Source organism: Corella eumyota, chromosome 1 (genome assembly GCF_963082875.1).
Source record: "Corella eumyota chromosome 1, kaCorEumy4.1, whole genome shotgun sequence".
In the NCBI taxonomy this organism is placed as follows: domain Eukaryota; kingdom Metazoa; phylum Chordata; class Ascidiacea; order Phlebobranchia; family Corellidae; genus Corella; species Corella eumyota.
The window spans coordinates 7,888,375-7,913,675 of record NC_137490.1 but is presented as its reverse complement, the minus strand read 5'-3'; the positions used below and the strand labels follow the sequence as shown (position 1 = coordinate 7,913,675).

Here is a 25,301-nt window from a genome sequence, read left to right as displayed (position 1 = left end):
AATTAAATCCACATCACTTGATATTAATCAACATCTTAACTTAAACCATCATTTATATATTTTAAAACATTTGGTGAAGATTTAAAAAGTTCACTCGCAGAAGAGTTGTGTATTCCCTTAATAAAGCCATTTGTGTCGGAAAGTATTTGTATTGACTAAAATATAATACCAAAAGTTAGCTCTAAACAGTTTTAAATTTGAATTATTTATTTTAAACATATACCTCTTTGTCATATTTAACATAAAATTCATTGTTCTGAGGATTTCTGAATGCAACAACATTTAACTTTTCTTGAAGATAGTCAGCTAAACCTATGGGCGCTAAGCAGGACCCTCTTTCCAATACCTCATTTAATTTTGTCCTATCAATAAAACAACTTTTTTTTTAATTATTACAAACTAATAAGATATAACATAGTTAAAGGATTTATAAAAAAATATTAACTGTAATACATACATACTGTTTATTAGAATTTAACTATGTTTACATGAACAAGGTATATAGAAATTTCGTTAAAGTTTTTTTACCTGTATTGGATTAAAAACGTTTCAACCAGAGCTGGGTTGATAACAGAGTTAACTGAAAGATTTTCCTCAACTGCAGAAGAAGCATTTCTTAAAATACCCTGCAGTGCTTTGTTCAATTCCATCAAATAATAAATCTAAAAATTTATAACAAAATTTTTTTGTAATTTACAATTTATTTTAATATTTTTTTGTTGCACAATAAAATTTCATACCTGGCCAGGTATACTGCTGTAATACCTCCACGAAAAGGCAAGGATAGCTTCTAAATAAGTTTCTGTTTCAGGCCTTTTACTTGATCTCTTGCTCACAATATCACAAATTAGATGTTCAACTAACTGCGGCCATTGCATAGACTTCCATAATTCTGTTATTTTATCTTTTTGGGTATTGGTTGGTGTAGAAATTTTCATAGTATTGCAACAGTGGTTAGCATCTTCAGCATGTAGAAATATGCTCATTTTCGGATTTTCAGATAAAGATATATCTCTGTACATTGGTGTAAGTCTAAAATCATAAAAGAAAAAGAATAAATTTATTTACCCAATTTATATCTTTTTGTAAAAATTTACAATTTAAATTATTTTTAACTGAATAATTATAGGTGAATACATAAATTTATATCTTACTTTCCATTCTCCTCATCAATAAAATGAATAAGCAATTTCTTCTTAATCAAAATATATCTCCATTTAAGAGGATAAAAGAATGAAAGCTGGACCAATTGGCTGCCAGTGATAGCAGCACTAAACTCACTTTCAAACCTAAACAATAAAAAAAATAAAAATGCTGCATTCGATTTAAAATAATTGTGAATTCTAAACATTTCTTTAATTTAGATCTTACTAAGTTAAACGCTTGTGTATAAGTAATTTTGTTACCGTGCTGGTGCTAATACAAGGTTTCTAAGGTACAGGACAATGCCTCCAAAGAGGGCCTGGTGTAAAATCACACCTTCTTTTTTTAAATTAATCAGATGCGATAAAACTAAAAAATTTAAAAAAATATTACATGTCAAATACACTTAAAATTTAAGATTGCACTATGTTATATGCAGACTAAATTTAAAAATTATAAATTGAAGTAAATATGATCTTACTAAGTTTTGATAATGCAACTGCACCAGGTTGATGGTGGCCAGCTGGTCCATTAATAAAATAATATTCATTTAAACTTAGAAAAGACATAAAGGAATTTAAACTTCCATAATACGTCACAGGTGGTGATATTCCAGGACAAATGGTGATCTTGAATAAATTTCAAAAAATTGACAAGTTATTAAATAACCGAAAACCTAATTTTAATAGGCCCATTTAAAGGTTTATTATTTTATATTTTACTTGAAAAGATCCTGACAGAAGAGGTCCTCCGGTGACTGTGCTCCCTGGAGGAACAGGAATAACTTTGGATGCAAGTTCATAAGATTGTCTGAAGCCAAGAAGATTAACAAGCATAAGAGATGCTCCTAAAACATGAAATAGTATTTATCTTAAAAGTTTCAAGACATAATCCAGTAAAGATAATTCTTTTACGGAAAAATATTAAATTTATTACGTACGAGTGCCAAATGCCATAGTTCCAGGTATATTACAAATATTTCTTAATTGTTCAACATTTACAATCTTGTCCTGCAATAATCTTATTGATGATATTCTGTCACTTTCAAAAAAGCACTGCATTCTGTACAAAAATGAAATAGCTAAACCAAAGTCCATTCTTAGAAGAGTTTTTACATATCATAACCAAGGGTATTTTGTTTAAAATAAGCAAAATAAAGTTTCTAAGGATGACATAAATTTTGTAAGAATTCAGAGACAACATAAACATAGATTAATCTATATTACCTCGTGTTTCCCTTTTTTAAAATAAATATCAGAACAGGATAAGGATTTGGAGGTAAACCATTTTCAAACAGAAGTAAAGTTTTAAGAAAGTCAATCCAAGTTTCATCTAGGCGACAATCAGCACTGTATTGCATTAATGTAAAATGTGGGGAAATGCTTTTCGGGGCTTGTGAGTTCAGTGTGACGAATTGCTTGTCAATTTCTAATTAAAAAATTGTTTTATTGGCATAAATTTTAAAAGCTAGTAAATTAGATGTGCACTTTTACAAGTTTATACATTAAGTATAGGGTAAAGGCCAACTGCTTAAATATATAGAGTTATAAGTTGTTTCTTAATTACATCACAGTTTTTACAAAAAAATAACATTTACTTATTACCAGAAAACTAAAACAAAATTATTTAGGTTGCTAAAAGATTTATTGTAAACTTGCTTAAAGTATCAATTTCAGTCCAATTGGAGTTTTTTATTCCATGAGGATAGGGAGATTGTTTGTCAGCGAATTTTTTCTGGTATTGCAAGTGAGGGTAGGTTGCTTCAAGTCGAGTTTTTAACAACTAAAAATATCACAAAATTAATTTGTCCTCTATAACTTTAATTTTAATTTATTTGTTTTACCAAAATAGCTGCACATTTCTCAAGAGCATTTGCAGATAACCCATAAATCAAAAACAAAATGTAATCATTTAGTTCTTGAAAGCATTGTACACTTGACAAGTCATTTTGATTCGAGGTAACACAAGTTGTTGTAACTAAATGCTTTAGAGATAATATTTCAGATGAAACATCTTCACTAAAAGGTAAAAATTACATTTTACAATTAATTAAACAAAACTTTAATACATTAATATTACAAAAATTCTACTTACAAATTTTCCTCTACAAAATCAAGTAACAGTTTGCGAGCGTGATAAATTATTTCATTTGTGTAAGTTTCCAATTTATCTTCTTCAACAGTTAGCATTTGTTTCACAACTTCGGTGAAAAACAAAATATTCTTTAATTTAGTTGCACTTCCCCTAGAAAACCTACAAACCTAAAAGGAAAAAAAATTGGAATGAATTATAAAAAAACTACCATAAAACTGAAATATTAACCAAACACATATTTTGCTAAAATAAGTTATGCATTATGGCATTTTTAAGGTTAAAAAAAAATTAAATTGACATACCTCAATAGCTAGGTCTTCCTCAGCATGTTTAGCAAACGATTTTGTTCTTGATTGAGCCAAGTATAACAAGAGAGTGTAATGTATTGTTGGAAAGGGAGCATGCACAAGTACACTGTTAGCAACCTTCATTTGCCAAGCCTTGGTAGTGTTAAAAAACAATTACTAACTGATTTAAAAAAGGATGTCGCTTGCATAAACAGTTAAATTAAATTTAATATCAAAGGCTTTTTTCTTGATTACTGGCACTCTTTAAATTACTTGTATAATCGGCTGAAGTTTATCTGAAGTCATAGGGTCAATAGTTCCCTGTTTTCCACCCAAACCAGATGCGTAATACTTATGAAAGGATAAGATGTAGTCATCTGCTTGTTGGCGATCATAAAATATCCCCTCATGCAAAGCTTGAAAAGGAAGAGTTGAAATAACAAGTTGATGTAAAGGCTGCTTTAATTTTCTGCAACAAAAATAAAAGTAAAAAATAAAATAAAAACTATTTTACAATGTTTAAGCAATTTAAACCCTTACTATTCATGCACAATAAAAAACTTTTTAAGCAAACTAATAAAAACATTGCAGATATTTAAATTTTTATAACAGTAGTTGTGTGTTTTTTAGCAATATTTTATCATTTAACAACATTGGTTACTATGTGTAGTCTGCTGGTTGCTATGTGTAGTCATTTTGATGCATAAAGTATTTTATTTAAACAATGCTTAACCTGTTTGGCAAATTCTGATTAAATGAACCACTTTGTATCATCATTAAGTTGTACATTTTAGATGCAGGCGTGTACTTGGATAATACCTGATTCCCTTTCCGGACAAGTAGAAAATTAACAGTAATTCTTTTCTTTGACACAATGGCATGCAACACCAGTTGTTTAAACTTAGATTCCCCAGTGTTGTAATTCTCAAGAATTTTTAAAATGTTTATTCTTGGAAATGTTTGATTTGTCCAACCAACTTGGCTCTCAAGTGGTACCTCAATACCTATAAGTAAGAACATTAAATTCTTGTTTGCTTACATATTTAGATTTTACCCACTTAAAAATAAAAATAATAATACACCAAAAAGTAAAAGTGATAGTATAGTATACTAGTCTTAGCATTTTGACTACGCAAGATAAGAGTGACAGTTTAGTATGCCAGTTTTGGCACTGGACTACGAATGATAATGTATATGGTTTTACCCACATAAATACTACACTATTTGCCCTTGAGCCTGACAGTTATGGAAAGATCAAACACAACAAAATTTTACACTATTTTTCAATAGAAATATAAAAACATATCACCTAAGGTTATCTGGAACAAACCCACATAAGCAATACAAAATAATAATTTATATACCTAATAAAATGCATGTGTCCTGTTTTTTCATGTGATTTAAGTCGGCCACTAAAAATTCCAAAAATACTTTAGAGGCTGTTACCAAATCATTCGAGGCCAATAAAACTGCAACTTTTAATTCAATGTTGTTCCAAATTGGATAGAATGAACCGCTAAATACACAAGGTCCACTTAAAGAAATCAAGAGAGACACCTTTAAAGTAAAACATATCTTTTAACTTAAAAAAACAGTAACCCTAAAACATGATTATTTAAAAAAGTTATTAAATAAAGTATAACTTTTAGGTTAAAAAATTTAGATTAAAAAATTTACCTTTTGTCTACACTTAGCAGTAGCTATTTCATTAGAAATGGTAATTAACGGAACAACAGAGAGAAATGGTTCCAAAAATTTAGGGTTAACATGAGAAACAATATGCTCTAAGCCCCATATATTACCCTGTCCACCTTTTAATCCATGCAATATTCCAGTACCAACTTTGTATGTTACTTTGTCCAAGTTTAGTCGAATGTCGGAAATAGGTTTTTTAAACATTTGAAACCTAAAAAAAGTGTTAACACGCTGACATTTAACATTTCAGGTAATCAACAAAGTATTTACAAATTTTATAATTCAAACTAAGCTTATCATTGGATATTATGAGTAGCAAATTAACAAATAAAATTTAATCCAAAATTAATTTACCTTTCAGATAGTTGCCTACATCTTCTAATAAAACCGGGGTAGGGATTGTATGGTAAAATAGCCGTGTTTAAAAGCAGAGTTGTAAAATTTTGAATGTTTGCTATCACCCCACTATCTCTTAAATACTGCTCTATTAAATGAATTTCCCTTTGAACCACAGAGTTGTTAATGGGGGCAAGTGAAAGCCTCTGTAAAATTTTAGTCATTAATTTTTTATATAATTAAATCTTAGTATATATCAATATCCTTAAACCAAGGCCCCATTGCGACTCCCAAGAACTTTAAAATACATTTGTTTTTGCAAAGGAAAAAGGTTTACCACTCCACTGGTTGGTGAAGAGTAGTCTGGTGATTTTGTTTCATCAGATGGCTCTAACCTTTCCCCCTCACTTTCACTTGATCTTTCTCCACCACTTATTGAACCTTCTTCCTGCCTCAGGAGTGGAAAAATTAGTCGGTAGCAACCTTTTGTTAATTTGGTTTTAGAAATCTAAAAAAAAAATCAAAATTTATTATAGGTTTACAAAAATTATATATTCTTGATTTAAAAATTCTGAGCCCACGTATAAAAAAATTCTGAAACCAGGCCTGGCCTTGTCTTAAGCGATCTTTGCCTGTTTTGGTTCTTTATATTATTAATAATGCCTAATTATTCCATGTTGGTTTGATTTTGGCAAGAGGTATTAATACTAAATATAGCATCTTGTTTAATAATGCTACAACATAAGGTCGTGGGTTCGATCCCCACTATTCTTATGCTGTAATGCCCTAAGTAACGCGCTATAAACAATATGAACTTTTGCTGACCCAGCAACTCATCAGCAGCATCATTTTCATGCAATTATATTTTATATTATTCCAGACTGCCAAAGGCAACTTGAGACTGGGTCAAGTAACTGATATTACTTCTAAGTCATGAAGTCAACCTTCCCATATCGAGAATAAATATATATATATACAGACTGACAAATATATGAACAAACGAATCTAGAATCTTATTTGTTGTTTGTGATATGCCATGCTTTTTAAAACATGGTTAACAGGAAAGAAATTGTAATAAAATTTTACAACTAACAAAAAGTACATTCTATGTTTTTACAAAACCACAAATCATTAACCTTATGAGTTGGCTCCATTTCGCATTATTTTAATATTTTTTTGATCATGCAATACAACCTAATACCTGAAATAGGGAAACAAGTAAAGCAAGAATATAGAAAGTATTAAAAAAGAGTTATATCAGATAAACCAATATTTTTGCAAAAATTAATATAAATCAACGTGGAGTTAAAAAACCAAGCCGTTGTTGCCTGTGTAGTCACAATAAAGCTATACTTCCATTGTTTAAAATAGGTAAATCCCCTGTACAAATTCAAAACAAATACGTTAAATTCATAGATATATATTTAATATAAAGATTTGTCTTTTAAATCAAATATTTTATTAAAACAGGAAAAAGTACAATTTATAATTTTATAAGTATCAATTTAATTGTTTTAAATAAAAAAGGAATGTTTTATTTTTATACCTGTCTGGTTGCGATTACCATGGATATACTTCTAAAATCAAAACAAACTTAAACTTTATTCGGATTTAAGCATCAAGATTTATTTGTAAGCAAGCAGATAGGATTGGCTTAGGGACACGTGGCTTTGTGAAACATAAATACTTTTTGAAGCGTAGCATAGTAAATACTATTTTCATTTTGTATAGAAGTTTACTGAAGTTAATCATAATGAAATACAAACTTACTTTTTCAATATTAATTTTTTTAATAACCAATGCAAGTTTTGCGAAAAAGAAAAAGGACGTCAGAGATTTCACTGATGCCGATATTTATAAACTGGACGAAGAGTGGTTGGTAAGTCTAGTTATTTGGTTAGGTTAGTTATTATTTTTAAAATAATTATAAATTTAAAATAGTCATGGTTAATAAAAGAATTACAAAAGGTTAATGAAAGAGTTAAAAACATTAAATAACTAAATTACTGTTTTTTTGCTATTATTCTATGCTTGATGTAAAAAAAGTCCACCTACATAGGGCAACTTCAGTTACCCCCACCCAATTTTAAGTTGCCTTTGGCGGTTTGCAACATTATACAACATGGAAGCAATGGGAATTAAACCTAAGATTTTACATTGTAAAGCAAAGTGTTTTCTAACCACTACACAACACTATCAACCTGATTTAGTATTAATTTTTATTTTAGGAGGATGGAGATATAGACGAAGGAGATTTACCTGAGCATATGCGTCCCTCAAATCCCATAGATATGTCTAAGGTTAAATTTAAAAAGAGAACTATCAACTGATTTTTAGCAATGTTTAATAAAACTAAATTTTTGTTGATTTTTAATCTATTCTATCAATTTTTATCACACAACCTTTAAATTTCTAACTTATTTAATTAGTCTTATTTTCAATTGGATTTTCAAGTCTTTTTTTACAGTTGGATACCTCGAACCCAGAAGAGTTACTGAAAGCGTCAAAAAAGCACAAAACATTGATGATGTTTGTTACAATTTCTGGGGATCCAACTGAAGCTGAAACAGAAAAAATAACAGAGTTGTGGCAATCGATGTTGTTCAATGCTAATATTGAAATACAGAGGTGTATATTTGTATTTATTTCTTATTCTATTTACTTTAAAGTAATATTTTTTTCTTTTAATGTAACACTTTATATATATTTTGTAGATTTGTTATAAGTCCGAACCGCATACTGATAAAGCTTGGAGATGGATCATATGCTTATGAAATTCGTGATTTTCTTGTAGAACAGGAAAGGTGTGAAGTTGTAACTATCGAAGGAAAGGATTATCCAGGAAAAGGGTAAAAAAACATCATATTTTACATAGGGGTTTTAAACATAATATACACATTAAACCAAATTGACGCTATATAGTTTACTCTTTGAAATATAAAGGTAATATTGGGAAGCTAGTTGCTTGTTTATTGAATACAATAAAATTTTATTAGCGATATTAAATTTATTGTTCTATTGTGTGTAGGGAAAACTTTCATTTTTATTACTTTCGTGCCACTGTGTTCAGTGTGTTAGTTTATGGTACTCAATAACTAGCAAGTAAATTATAAAAGTTATTATAAAGAACAACTAACAATTTTGTGTACCAAGTCATTTATTAATTTTAGTTTTTTTAGTTCCAAACCAAAAAAGAGCTCGACAAAAAAGACAAAAGGTGGAACAAAAAAGTCAAAATCTGATAAACAAAAGAAAAAAAGTGAACTGTAACATACATACATAAATTGCAATGTGCACCTTAAAGTTTAAACCTTATGTGTTATATTAGGTTTATTAATAATTTAGCTTAAAGAGAATTAGAACTTTTAAAACAATGTGCAATACACAAACCATTATGATTGCCTTACCACAGTAACTTTAAATTTATATCTTTTATATACACTTTGTTAATATAACATGTCTTGTGTTAATCATTATATTATGCAGTTTCGGTAATTACAAATTGAACTTTACTTAATAGAATATTTATTAAAAATTTTGCTTAAAATATTCAGGTTCTATTTGAAATTTCAAAAAAAAACAATTTAATAGATAACAGCACCAAAAATAATCATACCACAGGTGTTAAATTAAAAGTTTATTATGTCAAATTTACTTAGTGATTTACAATAAAAGTTTTATTTACTTTTATTTTTGTTTTTTGAAGCGAGCTTAAGTTTGGCTTCATCAATTAGGGGCATTAATTTATTGTCAGATGCCAAAATTCTTAGCATTTCCACAATAAATGGAAGATAGTTGTGTTTTCGCCGAATATTTTCAACTTTAAAAATTCTTCTTTTCTCTTCTTCCTTTTTTAAGGAATCTTGATAATCCATTATCTTTGATCTTATTTCATTAGCTACCACTTCATCTATAAAATAAGAAGAAATCCTAATGTGAATTTAAGTGTGATGTAGGGTACTGACTCAACCAAGCCGAGAATACATTTTATCGGTTTAGTTTATCAGTACAAAAACTAAAGTTATACATAAACATTCATTTAAATTTAAATCCAAAGAGTAAGATTTTAACATTTTTAATAAAATAAGTTGATCCTATTTTTTACCATTTATTGTTGATAAAGAATTTTGTAGGTCCAATATTTTCTTCTCTAGTGCAATTTTTCGATCACCAACTAAAGCCATTAAATTAAAGCGTATTTCCCCAGCAGTGTACTTTGCCATTCTTTTTTCTATTACAGGCCTGCAAAAAATAAAGCATTTTATAAATTTTTTAAATTACTCTAGCAAACCCTTGTTATCTAGCAAACCCTTATTACCAACCAAATCTTTTATTGAATAGGATTTTTCTGAATTACCTTACAAATTGTAACCAAGTATTAGTTGTAATTTTTCCATGATCAATTGGAGCAGATTTTAAACCATCCAGTTCATATAATTTTCCAAACATTGGAACGTATCCAATAAAGTGAAAAGCTTCATCACTTTTCGAATGATGTTCATCATATTCGAATACTTGCTGCCTTGAAAAACTATTATGAACTTGTCTTATTACACTGGAATTACTTAGGGCCAGACCCTTCATTGATGAATCAAAGTTACATGTAAAATCTTTGAAGTCTTGTAAGGTGCTGCCCAAATTGACATCAGGGTGTCTTGCATTAAGTAACACACTTACGATTGCTTGGGTGGCACATGCATTTGTAATAACTTGCTTTGCAAAAAAGATATCATCAAGCATGTCATCGTCTACTAATTTCCCTGCGGGTGATTCATCTTCCACATATTTAAACAAAAATATCAAGCCGTGAACAGGCTCGATATTGGCAAAACTCTCGTCATCCAAGCTGAATATTTCCTCCACTTGAACACCTTTAACGCCAAAGTCCTTGATCAAATCGGTAAAAACACCAGGGTCGCTTTCTATTAAACACCATTCACCCGCCCCACTCATTTTTGCCTAATTAGTTTCAACCTTTAAGAGTTTGATGTTAAGTACAATATACATGAGTTTAATCGATATTCACAAGATAACTAAAATAGTAGACTAAAATGTGACTAACTCTAAACTTAACCCAAAGACAATCTAACAATGCAATTTAATAACAATCTTATTCTTACCAGTTGTTTTTTTTTAAATAAACGAAGAAAAAAAATTAGTTGTTCGGTTGATTTGACCTTGAATACTCGGATATTTGCATATTTGCAACAATCCACGTTATGTTGCATATGCGCTTAGTATGTTTTAATGTAGTATAACTAATAAATGAATTTTAAAATTAGATATAAATATTTATTTGTTGTATAAATACATTTAAATAAACGCACACACCCTACCCTCACTGTATAATTGGTAAAATTCTACGAAAAAAACTACGACACCGTTTGTCATTTTGTGGGAATTGTTGCTGTACTACTTATTATGACGTATTTTGTATACAAGACTTATTGAAATTATTAGACCATGACAGCGACCACGTGCCTTTTATTTTCCGAAAAAATAATTTCTACAGTAAAAGAATCATTTTTTATAAAAAATAATGAAAACTATTTTACTTAGGTCTTTAATAAACATATCTTATTGACCTATTAAATGGTAATCGTAAGTTAAATTAAAAAAAAGCTAAGAACAAAAAACAGTTTTTCTAAGTTAGTTGAACACTAGCTTTGTGAATATGGATTACTTCAAATATATTTAAAATATATTTGTTTGAAAAATTTAAAATATTCATCTATAATCAGTTTTTAAGACCACCTTTGGATATTTGTGACAAAACATTTTTATTATTTTTTTGTACGCTCGATGTCAGTATTTTTGTAAAAGAAAATGAAATTGCTATTTTATTATTTTACGGCAGAACAAAAACGTATTTGAGTTCGATCAGGATTTATTTTACAGAAATTGCTAGCATACGGACCTAAGGAAACTCACGAACGCACTTTTGAACCAGGATTTAAAAATAAGAATTCAACATCTTTATTGTAACTTGGGCTTTGAATGCAGGTTAGCCTTTTAATTGTAACTTTTTTTATTTTGTCTTGACTTTTTTTGTAGTATAGCTTTACTAAAACGTTAACCAACCTGTTGACCGACAGACCAGATTTTTAATTTGTCATAACGTACAATTTAATTTAGCTAAAAACATAATAAGGAGATTTAATTAATCCATTTTAAATAGTATTTTAGGGGTTTTAGTCAATTTGTATTGTATGACTGTATGACTGTGGTTAAACTTAAATTTTCACGTAAAGATCAATTGATTTTGTTACAAGAAGTAGTTTGGTCAAATTAAGACAATTTGCATATACTACTAAAACTGTATAAACAATGAAATTGACGATTTTAGACTTTGTAGCTTATAAAATATTTAATCATACTTATAAAACTCATCTTAATGTTTAAATTAGTTATACTCAATTCAAGGGATCTGTTATTCAGCTAGGTCAATATCTAGGTTGGTAAAATAACTTTTTTTGGGTAGTAAAAACTTTGTATGATTTGTTTAATAAGTAAGAATTTGTTTGGTGTGATAAATCAAGTCAGTTAGTTAAGTATTTTTGGTTGAATCATTATTTGCAGAAAAAACAAATTATTAACTTTCAAATCTAGGTTTAAAAGTAAAAATTAAAATAAAAACTATCATGTTTATGTAGGCTATATATATATATATATATATTATATATATATATGGCTGTTTTATAAAATTTATTGTTTTATAAGTTTAAATTATACATTATATATATATAGGCCTACTGTTATAATGGAGTTAAAATGTTTTACGTTGGAAACGAGGACCTTTTATTAATTTAAATTGAAATAGCTTGGGTCTTAAATTTTAAGCAAGTGAAATAATTGATTGTTACCAATAATTTTAAACACATAATTATGTTTTGTATAGAACACAAAGTTGTGTAATGTCAATTGACTTTTTTTGTTTATGTCGCCTGGGGCTGTATTTAAGACTAAAATATTATTAAAAGATAGTTGTTGTGCCAGTACAGAAAAGGCACATTTTGCATACTATTAAGTTGCTTTATTGAAAGATGGTAAAAAGAATATAAAAGAAAAATAAGTGTAAACTTGGTGTTTTTAGTTAGCTTAAATGCATCAACCAATGATTGTCTTATTGCTAACGATATGAACAGGGTATTTTGTTAGCAAAGTAGTATCACATAAATCTTAAAATTTCTTTAGGTTATAATTATACTTTTATTGTTTATTTTATTTTACTTTATGTAGTTTAAACGTTTGTTTAAAATCTTAAAGACAAGTCATGGCATGTCTGTTTATTAAGTGATAATTTTTATATTTTACTTAAACAAACAGAACCGAATTACTTGGACTAGCTTTTTTCTATTAGAAAAGTTTTTTAGATAATTTGTTACAAAGTTGATTAAATGTCCTTTTGTCCAGCACTAAAAGCTTTATTTTAAGATAGCATTTGTTTGTTTTTAATAAATGTTTTTAAAAAATGCACTTGTTTTGAGTTTAAATCTAGTTACTCGAGAGCTGCTAGAAGTATCATTTAAAATTGTTCAACCTTAACTAACCTGACTCTTTTTTTCAATTGCTTTTATTTTTAACTAAATGTATTGATTAATTTCCTTCTTCTCGAGGTCAAAATTTTATTTGACGTTTTATTAATAGACAGACATAATAAAAATGTTTATTGTTCTTGCTGACCCTAATAATTCATGAACTAACGCATTATCTTTGTAGAATTTAATTTAGTGGCTAGTTATTGTAATTAAAAAGCCCTGCAGTGACATTGTTGCATTATTTATTTTAATTTATGGGACTTAAGTAAAACAAAAAATCTTGCCCGGCAGCTGCAGGTCCATGTAAGTTAGCAACCAAGTACTTACAATATGTTAAAAATTTTTTTAATTTGAAGTTTTAAAATTTCTAAAAAAATTTAATTTTTTTTTAGCTATTACCGATGCCTAATGATGAGGTTAAACACCGCAGTGGTCGCCGAAAAACAATTATTATGAGCCAAGAGGATGCCAAATCAGGAAAACAAACACGATGGGATGAATTGGAAATTACCGGTAAGTATCAAATATCAGTATTCTTATCCTGAATTCAAACAGATGTATGATAATAAAATAATCAACATTTCCCAGCCTTGTCTGAGAATATCGTTTGAAGTGCCGTGTTGCAAAACGGTTTTGATAAAAAATGGTGTTTAAAAAGCTAAATAAACTAAACAAAAAAGTTTAATAGTCATTTTAATTCGTTGTAAGGCTTTGTATAAATCTTTCTTTTTAATTAGATTTTATTGGACTGTTTTAAAGTCAGATTGTACATTTTTGTCCGTTTTTATATTTGGGTTATTTTGGGGACAAATTGCTACCATTGACCTAGCTACACTACTTGAAAAATTGCAATTTAGTGTTTAAGCATTTAAAACTATATTTTTAATCCATTTTATATATAAATTTTTCTATCAGGCACCATTCGAAACTTGTCACCAGCGCTCTGGCAGTTGTCTCATCTGACCTCATTGTTTTTAAACGACAACCAACTATCTCGCATTCCCCCCGATATCAGCAAACTCCACAACCTAACCACCCTCGATCTGTCTTCCAACAAACTCCGCAGTCTGCCCGCCGAACTTGGTGACCTTATTAAACTCAGGTGAATGAATAGTAGTTGATTATTTTTAGAATTTAATCACTTTATGCATTTAGTTTTTCAGAATTTCTTTTTTTAAAAGTGTGGCGTATGTATTAGCTATATGGACTGTGCTTATGCTTACCAAAATTGCTTTTTGCGCAAAGTATTTATCGCCAAAAACCAGCTAAGTGTAACTGTATAAAACTTCTGTAATTTGTATTTAAATTAGCCAGATAAAGTTTTCATTAATGTAGCATTTCTTAATTGCCAGGCAGCAGTCTTACCACCACCCGATCTGCTAGTAAATTAATAAATTTATAAGGTCAAACCATATTTAAAGACTTATGTGTTAAGTTAACTATAGTTAACTATCCACCAGACAGCATGGATGTGTTTAATTTTCTTTACATATTCAAAATATGTATACTGTCCACCATTTTAGCAATGACGTTTTAGATAATTTGTAGTTTTAACCGGTTGCAAACGCGCTTATTTGAATGGAATCGTGACAATTAAATCCTGTTTTAGTATTATGTTTAAGCAATATTGTTGTTATTCCCGTTTTGTTTTGCTCTTACGTATGCTTCATCATTATTTCCTGCACGATTTTCTCTTTTAATGTTGGACTAGGATAATCACCGCTTAAAAATCGAAAAAAATTAAATGATTTGGATTTATGGTTCAAGCAATAACGGATTCTATTTAAAAAAACGTGCTTGCGCTAAAAATAACTTGTAGGTTTAAATAACATGTTTCTCGTCCTTTGTAAAAAACTTTGAATATGTGGTGCCACAAATCGAAAAATGTCGTCAGTTGGGATCTGTTTGTCTGTTTGGTTGGCTGTTGCCGGTCCTTTTATTGTTAACGAGTAATAAAATGAAATTTATTTCAGTAATAATATGTGTGTGTGCACTGTAAATGTAATGATACCTTTACCAGAAAAAAACGGGGGGGGGGGGCTGTGTTAATTTGATTCGCTAAACAAGTGACTTCTCTTATTTTTTCTGTCGCTCGACTGTTTTTCTCCTTTTGACATTTCTTTGTGTCGTTGAAAATCGCTCGGCGAAACGATCTTGGGTATTTGTTTTCGTTGACGTCACACAATTCGAGATTAAGCGCCGACCAAATAGATTTCAGCAAAAAGATAGCACGTACGCGTTATCTTATCGCAATAGCCACTCTGAAAACTGGTTAATTTACTGTGTGAACAATCAAAAACAGTAAATTTATTTTAATAGCATGACAGAATCGTTACGCAAGGTATGTTATATACCGATTATTATTTAATTATTTAAGTACGGTTCAATAGACTTACGTCAACAACTAATAATTTACGCTGAAATTTTAACGTGATATGACTGGGTTTTACTGTCGTAATGTTGCTGACATGACGAATGCAGCAGCATATTATTTTACTAGCCTACCCCTCAAAACACAAGAAACGCCATTTTTTAGTTGATACACGATTTTCGTTTGCAGCGGATTTATAAATATTTTAACTTCCTTTAAAGAAATTAATTTTTCTATATTTTGATTCGTTTAGGAATGTGTTTTGTATTAGCTACATTTCAATTTTTACTTTGGTAAATTATTTTTTTAAATTTTTTCACACATGAATGACATTTTTACTTGGAAAATTTACTGCAAAGTGCTTTGAAAAGCTATACCCAAGTTCATGATTTATAATATATATACTAAAGTTTTATCACTTTTATTTGGGAGTTAAATATATTATATAAAACAGAGCCTTTATTATTCATTTTTCGTCCAAAGTCTTACATTTAATTTAAGTTAAATTAAACTTCTTGAAATTAGTTTAAATACAAATTTTGTTTTAAGCAAATTTTATTAATGACTATGTGATTTGAATTTATAAATAAATACACATTGGTTTTTAATTTATTGATTTTTAAATGTGTCAGGTTTAAGTATTGCAATATAACTACAATTGACTTTTTTAATTTAAATTGGGCATAGGTGTACTATAATTTTAAACTTGATGCTCAAATAATTTATTTTCAATAAGTCATACAAACTTTAAAATAATTTTTTTTTTAATTGTAAATTAAAAAAAATGGTATTAAAATAATTTTATTTAAATACTCATAGTTGAATTAGTTATATAATGAATGGTTTAAAATTATGGGATTGGTTATGTTGACTTTTTTTTGGTGTTCTTGGTAAAATGTAACCCCTAGGCTATTATGATTACCTGCTATAATTGGAATATTCCAATAAGGTTTTTTGTTGTTGTCATTTTTTGCAAAATGTTGTAAACAGCTTCTTATTTTTATTTCTTCTTTAAAGGTTAAATGTTTAACTTTATTGTTTTAACACTGGTGGCCAAGTGGGTAAAACACTTGACTTCACAACATGAGGTCGTTGGTTCGATCCTTACTTCCATGCTCTTTGTTTAGCAATGTAGTCCTTCTTCTCATGACGAGAATAAATTTATCAGAAAAAAACACAAAAAAACTTCTAATAAAAAAATATAGGCAAATTTATTTTTTAGATTTTTAAAATTAATTTTATATTCTCAGGGAGCTTATGCTTAATCACAATGGCCTTCGTTCACTTCCATACGAGATCGGTAAACTCTTTCAACTTCAACTTCTTGGTTTAAATGGCAATCCCCTGCAACAAGAAATCTTAAATTTGCATAAAAATGGAATAGTTCGACTTCTCACCTACTTACTTGACAACTTACCTGGTTTGTTTATCAATCTCTTGTGGAATAATTAATAGGCAAAATATAAACAAAAACATTGAAAATCATGTTTATGTTGTTTATTGTTTAATGACAATGTGATAATCTATTGTTTTTGTTTAAAATTAGTTTGTTTTATCTCTTTTTGGTATATGTGTTTCATTAAAAAAAATACTCGTCAATTAATGGTTAACATCCAATATGTGTAGTGGTAATGAATGTACTTCAAAGCATAATAATTTAAATAAAGTAGTATAATAATATTCTCATAAACATAAAGCTAAGTGTGTTTTTTTTACCCAAAGTTACAACCCCCGAGCCCCCAGAAAGAGACTGGGTCCATACTTCTCACCCCAACCGAACCCAACCTACCGCCATCTTCTCCGTTATGGGATACAACGTCTTGTGCGACAAGTATGCTACTCGACAGGTAAACTAATGTTTTTAGAATTCATGTAAAAAGTATTTTTAATTAAAAATTTTTGCAAGATAGTTGGTTGGTTAAGATAAAATGTTTACTGAAATAGATTTTGTATAATAAAATGTGGTTTTGTATAATAGTTAAATTTAATTACAATATGATTTTGAATCATAACTTTGACTACAGTGGTTACAGAATGTGGTTAAGTGTTATTATTGTTACTAGGCGATAGCCTGCTCTGTATTTTGGATTTAAATTATTTTAATATGGTTGCAACTCTCAACTAATTTGTTCTGGCAAAACTTATCCGCATGCCTCAAATGGCTGTTTTATTTATTTTGTAGGCCTATAAATTGGACATATATATTGTTCATTAAGCACCATTTCATATAGTGTATTAGAAAGAAATATAAAATATATCCTATGATTATTAAAGTAAAATTGCCAAGAAAGCGTAGCCAGTTAAAAGCACTTTAAGTAAATATAATAGTTTTAGCAAACAATTTAAATAAAATTTGTCAATATTTTTTTAAGTACAATAATTTTAAAATATCTAAAATCAAGAAAATGAGTGCAAAATTCTAAACCATAATAAATAATTGATTTCAAAGCAGCAATTATCCCACCATTTTCACTAATGATTGCAGATGCTGAATCAATTATGCTTGTATTACTCCCTGCTTGTAATGTTATGATCAGTGATAATGAATGTCAGGTTTTGTTTCGTAATAAACAAGTAAATTGATCCATTATTAATTTAATAGTGATTTGATGATGCAGATTATCGTATATGCAGACAGCTGATGTCAATTTTTGTTGGCAATTCAGGGAACGAAATAACGGGTCGCTATTCGCTAAAAGCGAATCGTTTTTTAAAATTAGCGAATCGTTTTTTACAAATATATTAGAAATAGCGAATCAACCAAAAAAGGTTCAGGCAGTGATAAAACTCTCGTGTATATTTTTACGATCTATTTTACACCGGTTTTACACTAATTTAATTACATCATCATAATCCTGCGTAAATGTAGGTTACTATAGGGCATTTAATAACAATAACTTTCTATGTTTTGACAATACGTAAATTTCGCTCCCGAGATCGTTCAGTTGTTGCGCAATTAAAAGAATTAAAAATGTCTCGTTTTTCATGCAAAATATTCCTAACGATTGTTTAACAATACGTTACATTTTAAAAATGCCATGCAACGCGTCAAGTGTTACAAAAAAACGAAGATTATGACTTGAACCTAATAATTACTCTAATAATGCGACCTCATTTTTAGCGAATCGTTTTTTATACGTTATTTCGTACCCTGCAATTAAATTTTTAAAATAAAGTTAATTAAAATGGGTTTGCAGTGCAAAAGGGTATTATTGATGAATCTTAGACTATAAAAAAAACCACCAACAACAAGGAATTAGATAACTTTTTATTTAGTTAGCGTCTTTAAAATTTGTTAAGCTTAATTGTTGTTATCAGTTTTAAAAAAATAAAATGTTGAAAGTCCTAGTACATAAATATATATACATGTAATGTGCTTTTATTTGGTTATCATAAATCTTTAAAAGAAATTTCTAGGAAGCTAAATTTAAGCCTAAATAAGGAAGTAAAGTTTTTATATACAAATTCCTAGCTGTATGGTTTCTGTATAGTACTCTTTATTTTAGTATTGTACACACAAAAGAACCCCTGTGCCTAAATGGTTTTGAATTTTCTAACAAATTAAAAAATTTTCAACCCAAAATTAATTTTGTAGTTGTATGGTTATTGTCCACCATGGGCATTGAACTGGGAATACAGAAGAAAGGTCATCATGAGAGAAATCTTATACTACAGTGCAGATATCGTTGCTTTACAGGTACACTATTTTTTTATTGATTTTTTTAAAACAGTCATATTGGCATATATTGACTTATGGTATTTTTATTCTCCATGTTATACTAAATCAGGTCTTACACAGCAATATGCAAGGCTTGCAAATTTTTTATTATGTTATCACAATGTATTGATTTAAATATTATATACATGCATTATTGCTTCAGTTAAAACAAAAAACACTTTTTACTTGTTTTAAAAAAAACCTTTTATAACTTTTCCAATTATTTTCAAGTAGTTTTTACTGTTTAGGCTTTAAAATATATATTTTTTATTGAAACCTTTTTTATTTTAAATAAATAGGAGGTAGAAACATGTGAATATCATGCATTTTTTTTGCCCGAAATGAAGCACGCCGGCTACAACGGGATTTTCAGTCCAAAATCAAGGGCAAAAACAATGGCGGAAGATGACAGGCAACATGTTGATGGTTGTGCAATTTTTTGGAAATTCTCAAAGTCAGTGATATTTAAGTTTTTTACAACTTAATGAATTTATTGTCCGTTGAACTAGATTAGTATGTGGAAATGGTTACCTTACTTAGCAAACATGATGTAAATTGTTGATAGTTCATGTAACTAAAATTTTGGCTTAAGTATTTATCAAAAAAAGACACAAAAGTTTGTTAATATTATTATTGCAAAAAAGCTTTTGTGTTTTCTAAGAGATGTATTTTGTCATGTTATCTGCCAAACCTCCTTTTCTGGTAAATTTTAAGATTTTTATTTACGCAACTGGACACTATAAATAGCACCTTGATAACACGTTTAATTTTTGCTTTGATTTTAGATTTACTTTGGTTAAGGAATATTTGGTGGAGTTCAACCAGGTAGCAATGTTGAACAACGAAGGATCGCAAGATATGTTGAACCGAGTAATGACCAAGGATAATATTGGGATTGCTGCACTGCTGGAAACAAACGACGGCCTTTATGACAATGCGGGTAGGTCATTATAAGAATTTTTAGATTTTGTTGCCTAAATGCCATAGATTATTTGTTTCAGAAAAAAACCTAAAAACTAATTTTTTACTGTTTTTTATTTTAATAAAGAAATTGTATTGGTACTGATGTCGTGACAAATTTTATTTTAAAATATATTATACAAATAATAATAATATTTCAATTTATAAGTTAACTTATTGCATGTGAAATTGTACCCATTATACTAGAATTAAATTAATGTAATTATCTTTAAAATTTTTTAAAAGGCTACAACATTTTCTTAATATATCTTTTATAAATGATAGTTTCAGTGAATAATAGTATTAATTTTCACACCTATTTTAGGTTTTAGAAGCGCAGGGGACTGCCCTAAACAACATGTACTTGCAGCGAATGCCCATATGCATTGGGACCCTGAATTTAGGTAAATTAAATTATATAAAAAATAAAAATATATTTCCCCCCTTTTTTAAACTTAAATTTTTTGTTTGTTTGTTGTATGGTTTTGATTTTATACAATTTTTATTTTGTTTTTACGAGTGAAAAAATTGTGCATTTATTGCATAAGCTGTTTTTGTTTGCAGCAAATTAATGCCTTTTTTTAGCCTTATATCTATAATTATTTGCACAATCACAGGAAGCCTTATTTTTTGTCGTTTATAGTTTGCAAAATTTTTAAACTATCCAATGCTACTAAAATCCTATTCATAAAGGCCATCAGTTTGTTTTGGATAAATTTGTTTATATTTTAATTCACAATCAAAACACCAAATACAAAAACAAAGTAAAAAAGCATAACCAAAAAAAATTTCTGTTCAAAACAAAAGGTTTTGTTTAAAACATAGGCATATGTTTTTATAACCTAAATTTTCAATATCAATATTTACATTTAGAATATGGATTTTTTTAATAATGCTTTTTTTACCAACCCTTAGTCCTTATTTGTTTAGACACACATATGTTTAATTTTTTTACTCCTATTATTTTAACGATTGCAAAATAAAAAAAATTTATGGCAAACTTGACCAAAAAGTTTAAAAAAATAATTTATTTTGCCGTGATAGCATTTTTAAATTTGTTTAAAAAAAAACACAGTTTGTGTTTTTATCAAAATTACTTTGTTTCAAAAATTATTTAATTTATTTAGCGACGTGAAATTGATCCAGACTGTGATGTTGTGCCATGAGTTGAAGAGAATTTGTGACGAGGCCACCCAAAGTTTTCGGCCAGGTGGCAGGACATCAGCCATGCCAGCAGAGTGCCATAAAATGCCGTTGGTCTTGTGTGGTGACTTTAACTCCCTGCCTGATTCAGGTAATTTGTATACATTAACTATTTAGTTCTACCCATGGTGGTTTTTTGACTTTGTTTAAGTTATTTATTTGTACAAAGACTTCCTTTCTTTAAAAACATGCATTTTTTCGTTATGTATTAACAAAATCATGTTATGCTATGTATAATTAGATAATGTTTTTCTTTACCCAATGGATTTTAGATTTTAAATTACTTTAACATTTTGGGCTTAATTGTTGGTTACAAAGTTTTTGTTACGATTAATTAATGATTGACAGCCGGTGACGGATTACTTGAATATTTAGCAAATAAATCTGAAATGTTTTATGTAAATATTTATTTAATTCACAACAAAATACATTGATTGTTTAAAACAGTCTTCTTCTTAAAACCCCTTTTTTTCGCAAAACAAACACAAGCCTAAAACAAAATTTATAGTTCGGTAAAAAAGGCATTTAGGCCCTATTTTTTCCTAAATTACCCTTAATACAATTTCTAAATTAAATTCAGGTGTGGTCGAGTTTTTAAGAAACGGAAAAGTGTCAGCAACTCACCAGGACTTTAAGGAGATTAAATACAGCAAGTGTTTGAGCACTTTTGGGCACGGACTTAAAGCAAATGGAACTGTTCCTATGAATGTTGATGTAAGTAAATATTTTTAAACATTATATTCTTTGTTGGTAGATTAAATGGAATTCAAAAATTGTATTTTATTACTTCTTTGTATTTTATTAAAAATGGAGTTGGAATTTTTTTATGGAAATGTTTACAAATATTATTTACACATAAACTCATTTTTTATTATTTGTTAGGTTTTAAACTGAGATAAAAATTTGTTAAAAAAAAACAATTTTTTTATTTTATATATATTTTTTTAGCTTGATCCAAAATCAGTAACACATCCATTCAGACTTAACTCTTGCTATGATGATTCCAACTTTCACCTACTTCAATATTCCAACAACACTTATGAGTTCAAAGTAAGTGTTCCAATAATTACCATTAACAAGATTTTAACTTAAAATAAAAAATAAATACCAAGTTTTTTTATTTCGGGATTTTAAAAATGTTTTTGTTTAAACAAATGCTTTCAATTTTAAAACCTTTTAAATCCAGGGTATTATCGACTACATCTTCTATTCACGCACCCAACTTAAATGCCTGGGGGTTTTAGGCGGCATCGACAGCAATTGGTTTAAAGAAAACAACATTGTGGGTTGCCCTCACCCCCATATACCCTCTGATCATATATCCGTTGTCACCGAGTTCCAACTTTTACCCCAAGGTCACCAACAACACCAGGGTAATAACAACAACGGAGGCCAGAATATGATGCAGAATGGTAGCCCTTTTGGTAATAATGGTAACCACCCTCAACCATACAGCTTATTGTTTAACCAGCCTCATTACCCTACTACAACTGGGGGTGGTGGGTCCAGCGCCAACTCCAACGGGATTTTATCACAAGGACGCTTTCCTCCGGCAACCATGGGTGGAAACCGCCCTGGTTCCACAAATTCCCTCACCCACAGTCCCATAAATATTCCAAATGGTGGGGGGAACCACATGGGTATGGGGATGATGGGTGGCATGAATATGAATGGGAGAAGGTAGTTTCCCTGGCCCCAGGTAAAAAATTTGGGTGTTTTTTTAAAGAGGCGGCAGAAAGAGTTCATCTTCTTTTGCAAATCATTCTTTTTGGCATTTTCGGCGTTTCATCACATTTTTTACGAATCTTTTTACAATCCAGCTTTTTGAAATCTGCTCGTGATATTTGCCTTTGGATTTTTTTCCAATTTTTAAATGTTTTTATAAATAATGTCAGTTGGTTTTTTTCCACGATGTTGCAATGGGTGTTACCAGGCAACCCCTTTCTTCTCATTTTCCAACTTCGATCATGTTATGAACTAATAGGTTTATCTTTTATTAGAATCTGCATTTTTGATAATTTTTCTAATTAGGGGTCCCATGTAAATGAATTTTTTAAATTTTTTCTTATTTTTTTTTGAAATTTCGGACGACTTAATCGTTGAATAATTTTATCGATAAAAGTTTTATTCAAGGGTGATTGTTTGCACTTATTGTTATTATACAATAAATTACAAATGAAGTCTTATAAAAATTTTTCAATAAAAGATTTTATGTTCTTAAAATATAAGAACCATCATTTTTTTAAATTCTCTATAAAACTTGATTTAAGGCTTTAAACAAAATTAAAAGTAATTTTTTTAAACTGTAATTTGCTTGGCTGCCAAAACTGATGTTAAAATTTTCTAAATTTATTGTTCCACGAAAAAAATCTCAAAAATTTGAGAAATTTTTGGATTTTGAAATTTGGGCATTTACTCCAACTTAATCTTTTTTAGAGAAAGTCTAATTTTTGGTGACTTTCTTTTTAAACCTATTTTTCTTTTGTTTTTTTTAATTTTTTTATGTGTGCATCTGTTCCTAAATCGCAGTCACCATTCGGTGACGAAAATCAATGAACTTAACTAAATAGTTTGAAATTTTTTTTACAGTTTTCCACCCACATTAAATTACAGATGGAAAATTTGTAGTTCAATTGTATTTTTTTGTTTCTTTTTGCACTCGTATTTTTTAAAGATACAATTAATTTTACTTTTATCACTTTTTTAAAATTAAGGTGTACGTGTTGATAAAAAGTAAGTTTAAACAATCAGCATACCTTTAAAATTAACAAAAAAAATCGTTAAAGTTAAAATAATCTTGATACTTAATAATAAAGTATACTTATTTTATGTATCCAAAAAAGCTCAATACCGTTTTCAAATTATTTCAGAATTGTTTTTAACTGCAGGTTAGAGACTCTTAATTTGGCCTGATGCACTGTGAGTAAATAATATTCTTGGTATGCTTGCGATTTTGCAAAGTTTCCAATTGTTTTAATTTTAGCCAAGCAATTTTATCTAAAAAACTTAAAAATAAAAATAACAATTGTCTTTTTTCACCCAAATTTTCTCCCTTCTTTCTTTTTTTTTGTTTATCTCTCTTTTATGACTGCTTCTATTCTTATTTGATACATTTTGTTTTACTATTGGTGCTTACAGAAGCCTTATGGCTGTTTATCTAAAAAGTTTTTTGACTTTTATGGTTTTAAAATGATTTTGCACTTGTTTAATAATATATAGCGGGGAAAAAATCGTAAGAAATTACACCCATTTTAAAAGTTATGCAACCGGTGGCATTGATTTTTACGATGCTATTCAATAAAACGTTGTCTGTTTTTAAATGAGGTGTGTTATTTTACTTTAATAATGTGCCTTGTCAATTTTCGCCCAGTCGTTGCCTCAACTTAAGCCCAGCCCTCTCAGTAATGCAACTAAACCGACTTTTTAAGACTGTTTGTATTTTCAACCCTTAATCAAATGTTCTTCAAATTTTTTTTGGATTTCTTGAAATTTTACTGCCAATGTTGCAAATTATTGTTGTGATTCATTTAAAAAAAAAAAATTATTTAGTCGTGCAATTTTACCAGCCTATTTTAAACCGATTGCTGCTTCGCTGGTAGAAGTTAACCATCACAAGTTAAAACTGTAACCTTTTTAAAATAGAACATGTTGCGATTTTGTGAAAAGAAACAAAAATACTTATTCTTGTACTATTTTTTTCCTCTAACTTTTGTGTGTGCGATTTTTCACTATACAAGTTCATGTTCTTTTTTTTCGTCGCCATGGTGACTGTGACGTCAGTAACGTATGTGTTTGACTAATACTTGTTTGTTAGTGTGTGTGTGTGTGTCGCGTATTTGCGTCACGCCTTTTCATTTTCATTTTTTTTGATCTGTGATGACGCCCCATTTTTCCCTTTTTTTATCATTTGCGTAACCTGGTCACCCAACCGTGATAAAACAGGAGGTAGTTTTAAA

The 25,301-nt window shown here is 28.9% G+C and overlaps 4 protein-coding genes across 5 annotated transcripts; 2 read left to right on the top strand and 2 right to left on the bottom strand.

Annotated features, from left to right (window-relative positions):
* Positions 1–35: 35 nt before the first annotated feature.
* On the bottom strand, positions 36–6,754 carry LOC145753784 (uncharacterized). Its single transcript, XM_082570268.1, has 21 exons — positions 6,692–6,754; positions 5,893–6,063; positions 5,574–5,761; positions 5,202–5,430; positions 4,889–5,081; positions 4,258–4,528; positions 3,798–3,993; positions 3,540–3,677; positions 3,238–3,404; positions 2,987–3,161; positions 2,802–2,925; positions 2,370–2,571; positions 2,084–2,205; positions 1,866–1,990; positions 1,625–1,772; positions 1,407–1,512; positions 1,155–1,289; positions 741–1,032; positions 529–662; positions 224–362; positions 36–155 (listed from the first exon to the last, which is right to left on the bottom strand). Exons 1-21 carry the CDS (start codon positions 6,707–6,709, stop codon positions 36–38), a joined length of 3,393 nt encoding a protein of 1,130 aa, XP_082426394.1. The 5' UTR covers positions 6,710–6,754.
* A 528-nt stretch (positions 6,755–7,282) lies between these two features.
* On the top strand, positions 7,283–9,225 carry LOC145763759 (LRP chaperone MESD-like). 2 transcript variants are annotated; one of them, XM_082575273.1, is made up of 5 exons: positions 7,283–7,434; positions 7,784–7,855; positions 8,023–8,183; positions 8,270–8,404; positions 8,726–9,225. In XM_082575273.1, exons 1-5 carry the CDS (start codon positions 7,309–7,311, stop codon positions 8,823–8,825), a joined length of 594 nt encoding a protein of 197 aa, XP_082431399.1. In that variant the 5' UTR covers positions 7,283–7,308; the 3' UTR covers positions 8,826–9,225. The 2 variants fall into 2 exon arrangements, with proteins under 2 accessions (XP_082431399.1, XP_082431400.1); XM_082575274.1 differs by having other exon boundaries at positions 8,735–9,194.
* Positions 8,708–10,947, bottom strand: LOC145763758 (ubiquitin carboxyl-terminal hydrolase isozyme L5-like). The gene is made up of 3 exons (XM_082575272.1): positions 9,913–10,947; positions 9,661–9,797; positions 8,708–9,465 (listed from the first exon to the last, which is right to left on the bottom strand). The coding sequence occupies exons 1-3, from the start codon at positions 10,506–10,508 to the stop codon at positions 9,233–9,235; spliced, it is 966 nt and encodes a 321-aa protein (XP_082431398.1). The 5' UTR covers positions 10,509–10,947; the 3' UTR covers positions 8,708–9,232.
* A 473-nt stretch (positions 10,948–11,420) lies between these two features.
* On the top strand, positions 11,421–25,295 carry LOC145764235 (CCR4-NOT transcription complex subunit 6-like). Its single transcript, XM_082575850.1, has 13 exons — positions 11,421–11,558; positions 13,486–13,606; positions 14,009–14,195; positions 16,715–16,884; positions 17,187–17,311; positions 19,060–19,161; positions 19,482–19,636; positions 19,968–20,122; positions 20,468–20,546; positions 21,270–21,436; positions 21,926–22,059; positions 22,294–22,395; positions 22,532–25,295. The coding sequence occupies exons 1-13, from the start codon at positions 11,553–11,555 to the stop codon at positions 23,027–23,029; spliced, it is 2,001 nt and encodes a 666-aa protein (XP_082431976.1). The 5' UTR covers positions 11,421–11,552; the 3' UTR covers positions 23,030–25,295.
* The last annotated feature ends 6 nt before the right edge of the window (positions 25,296–25,301 follow it).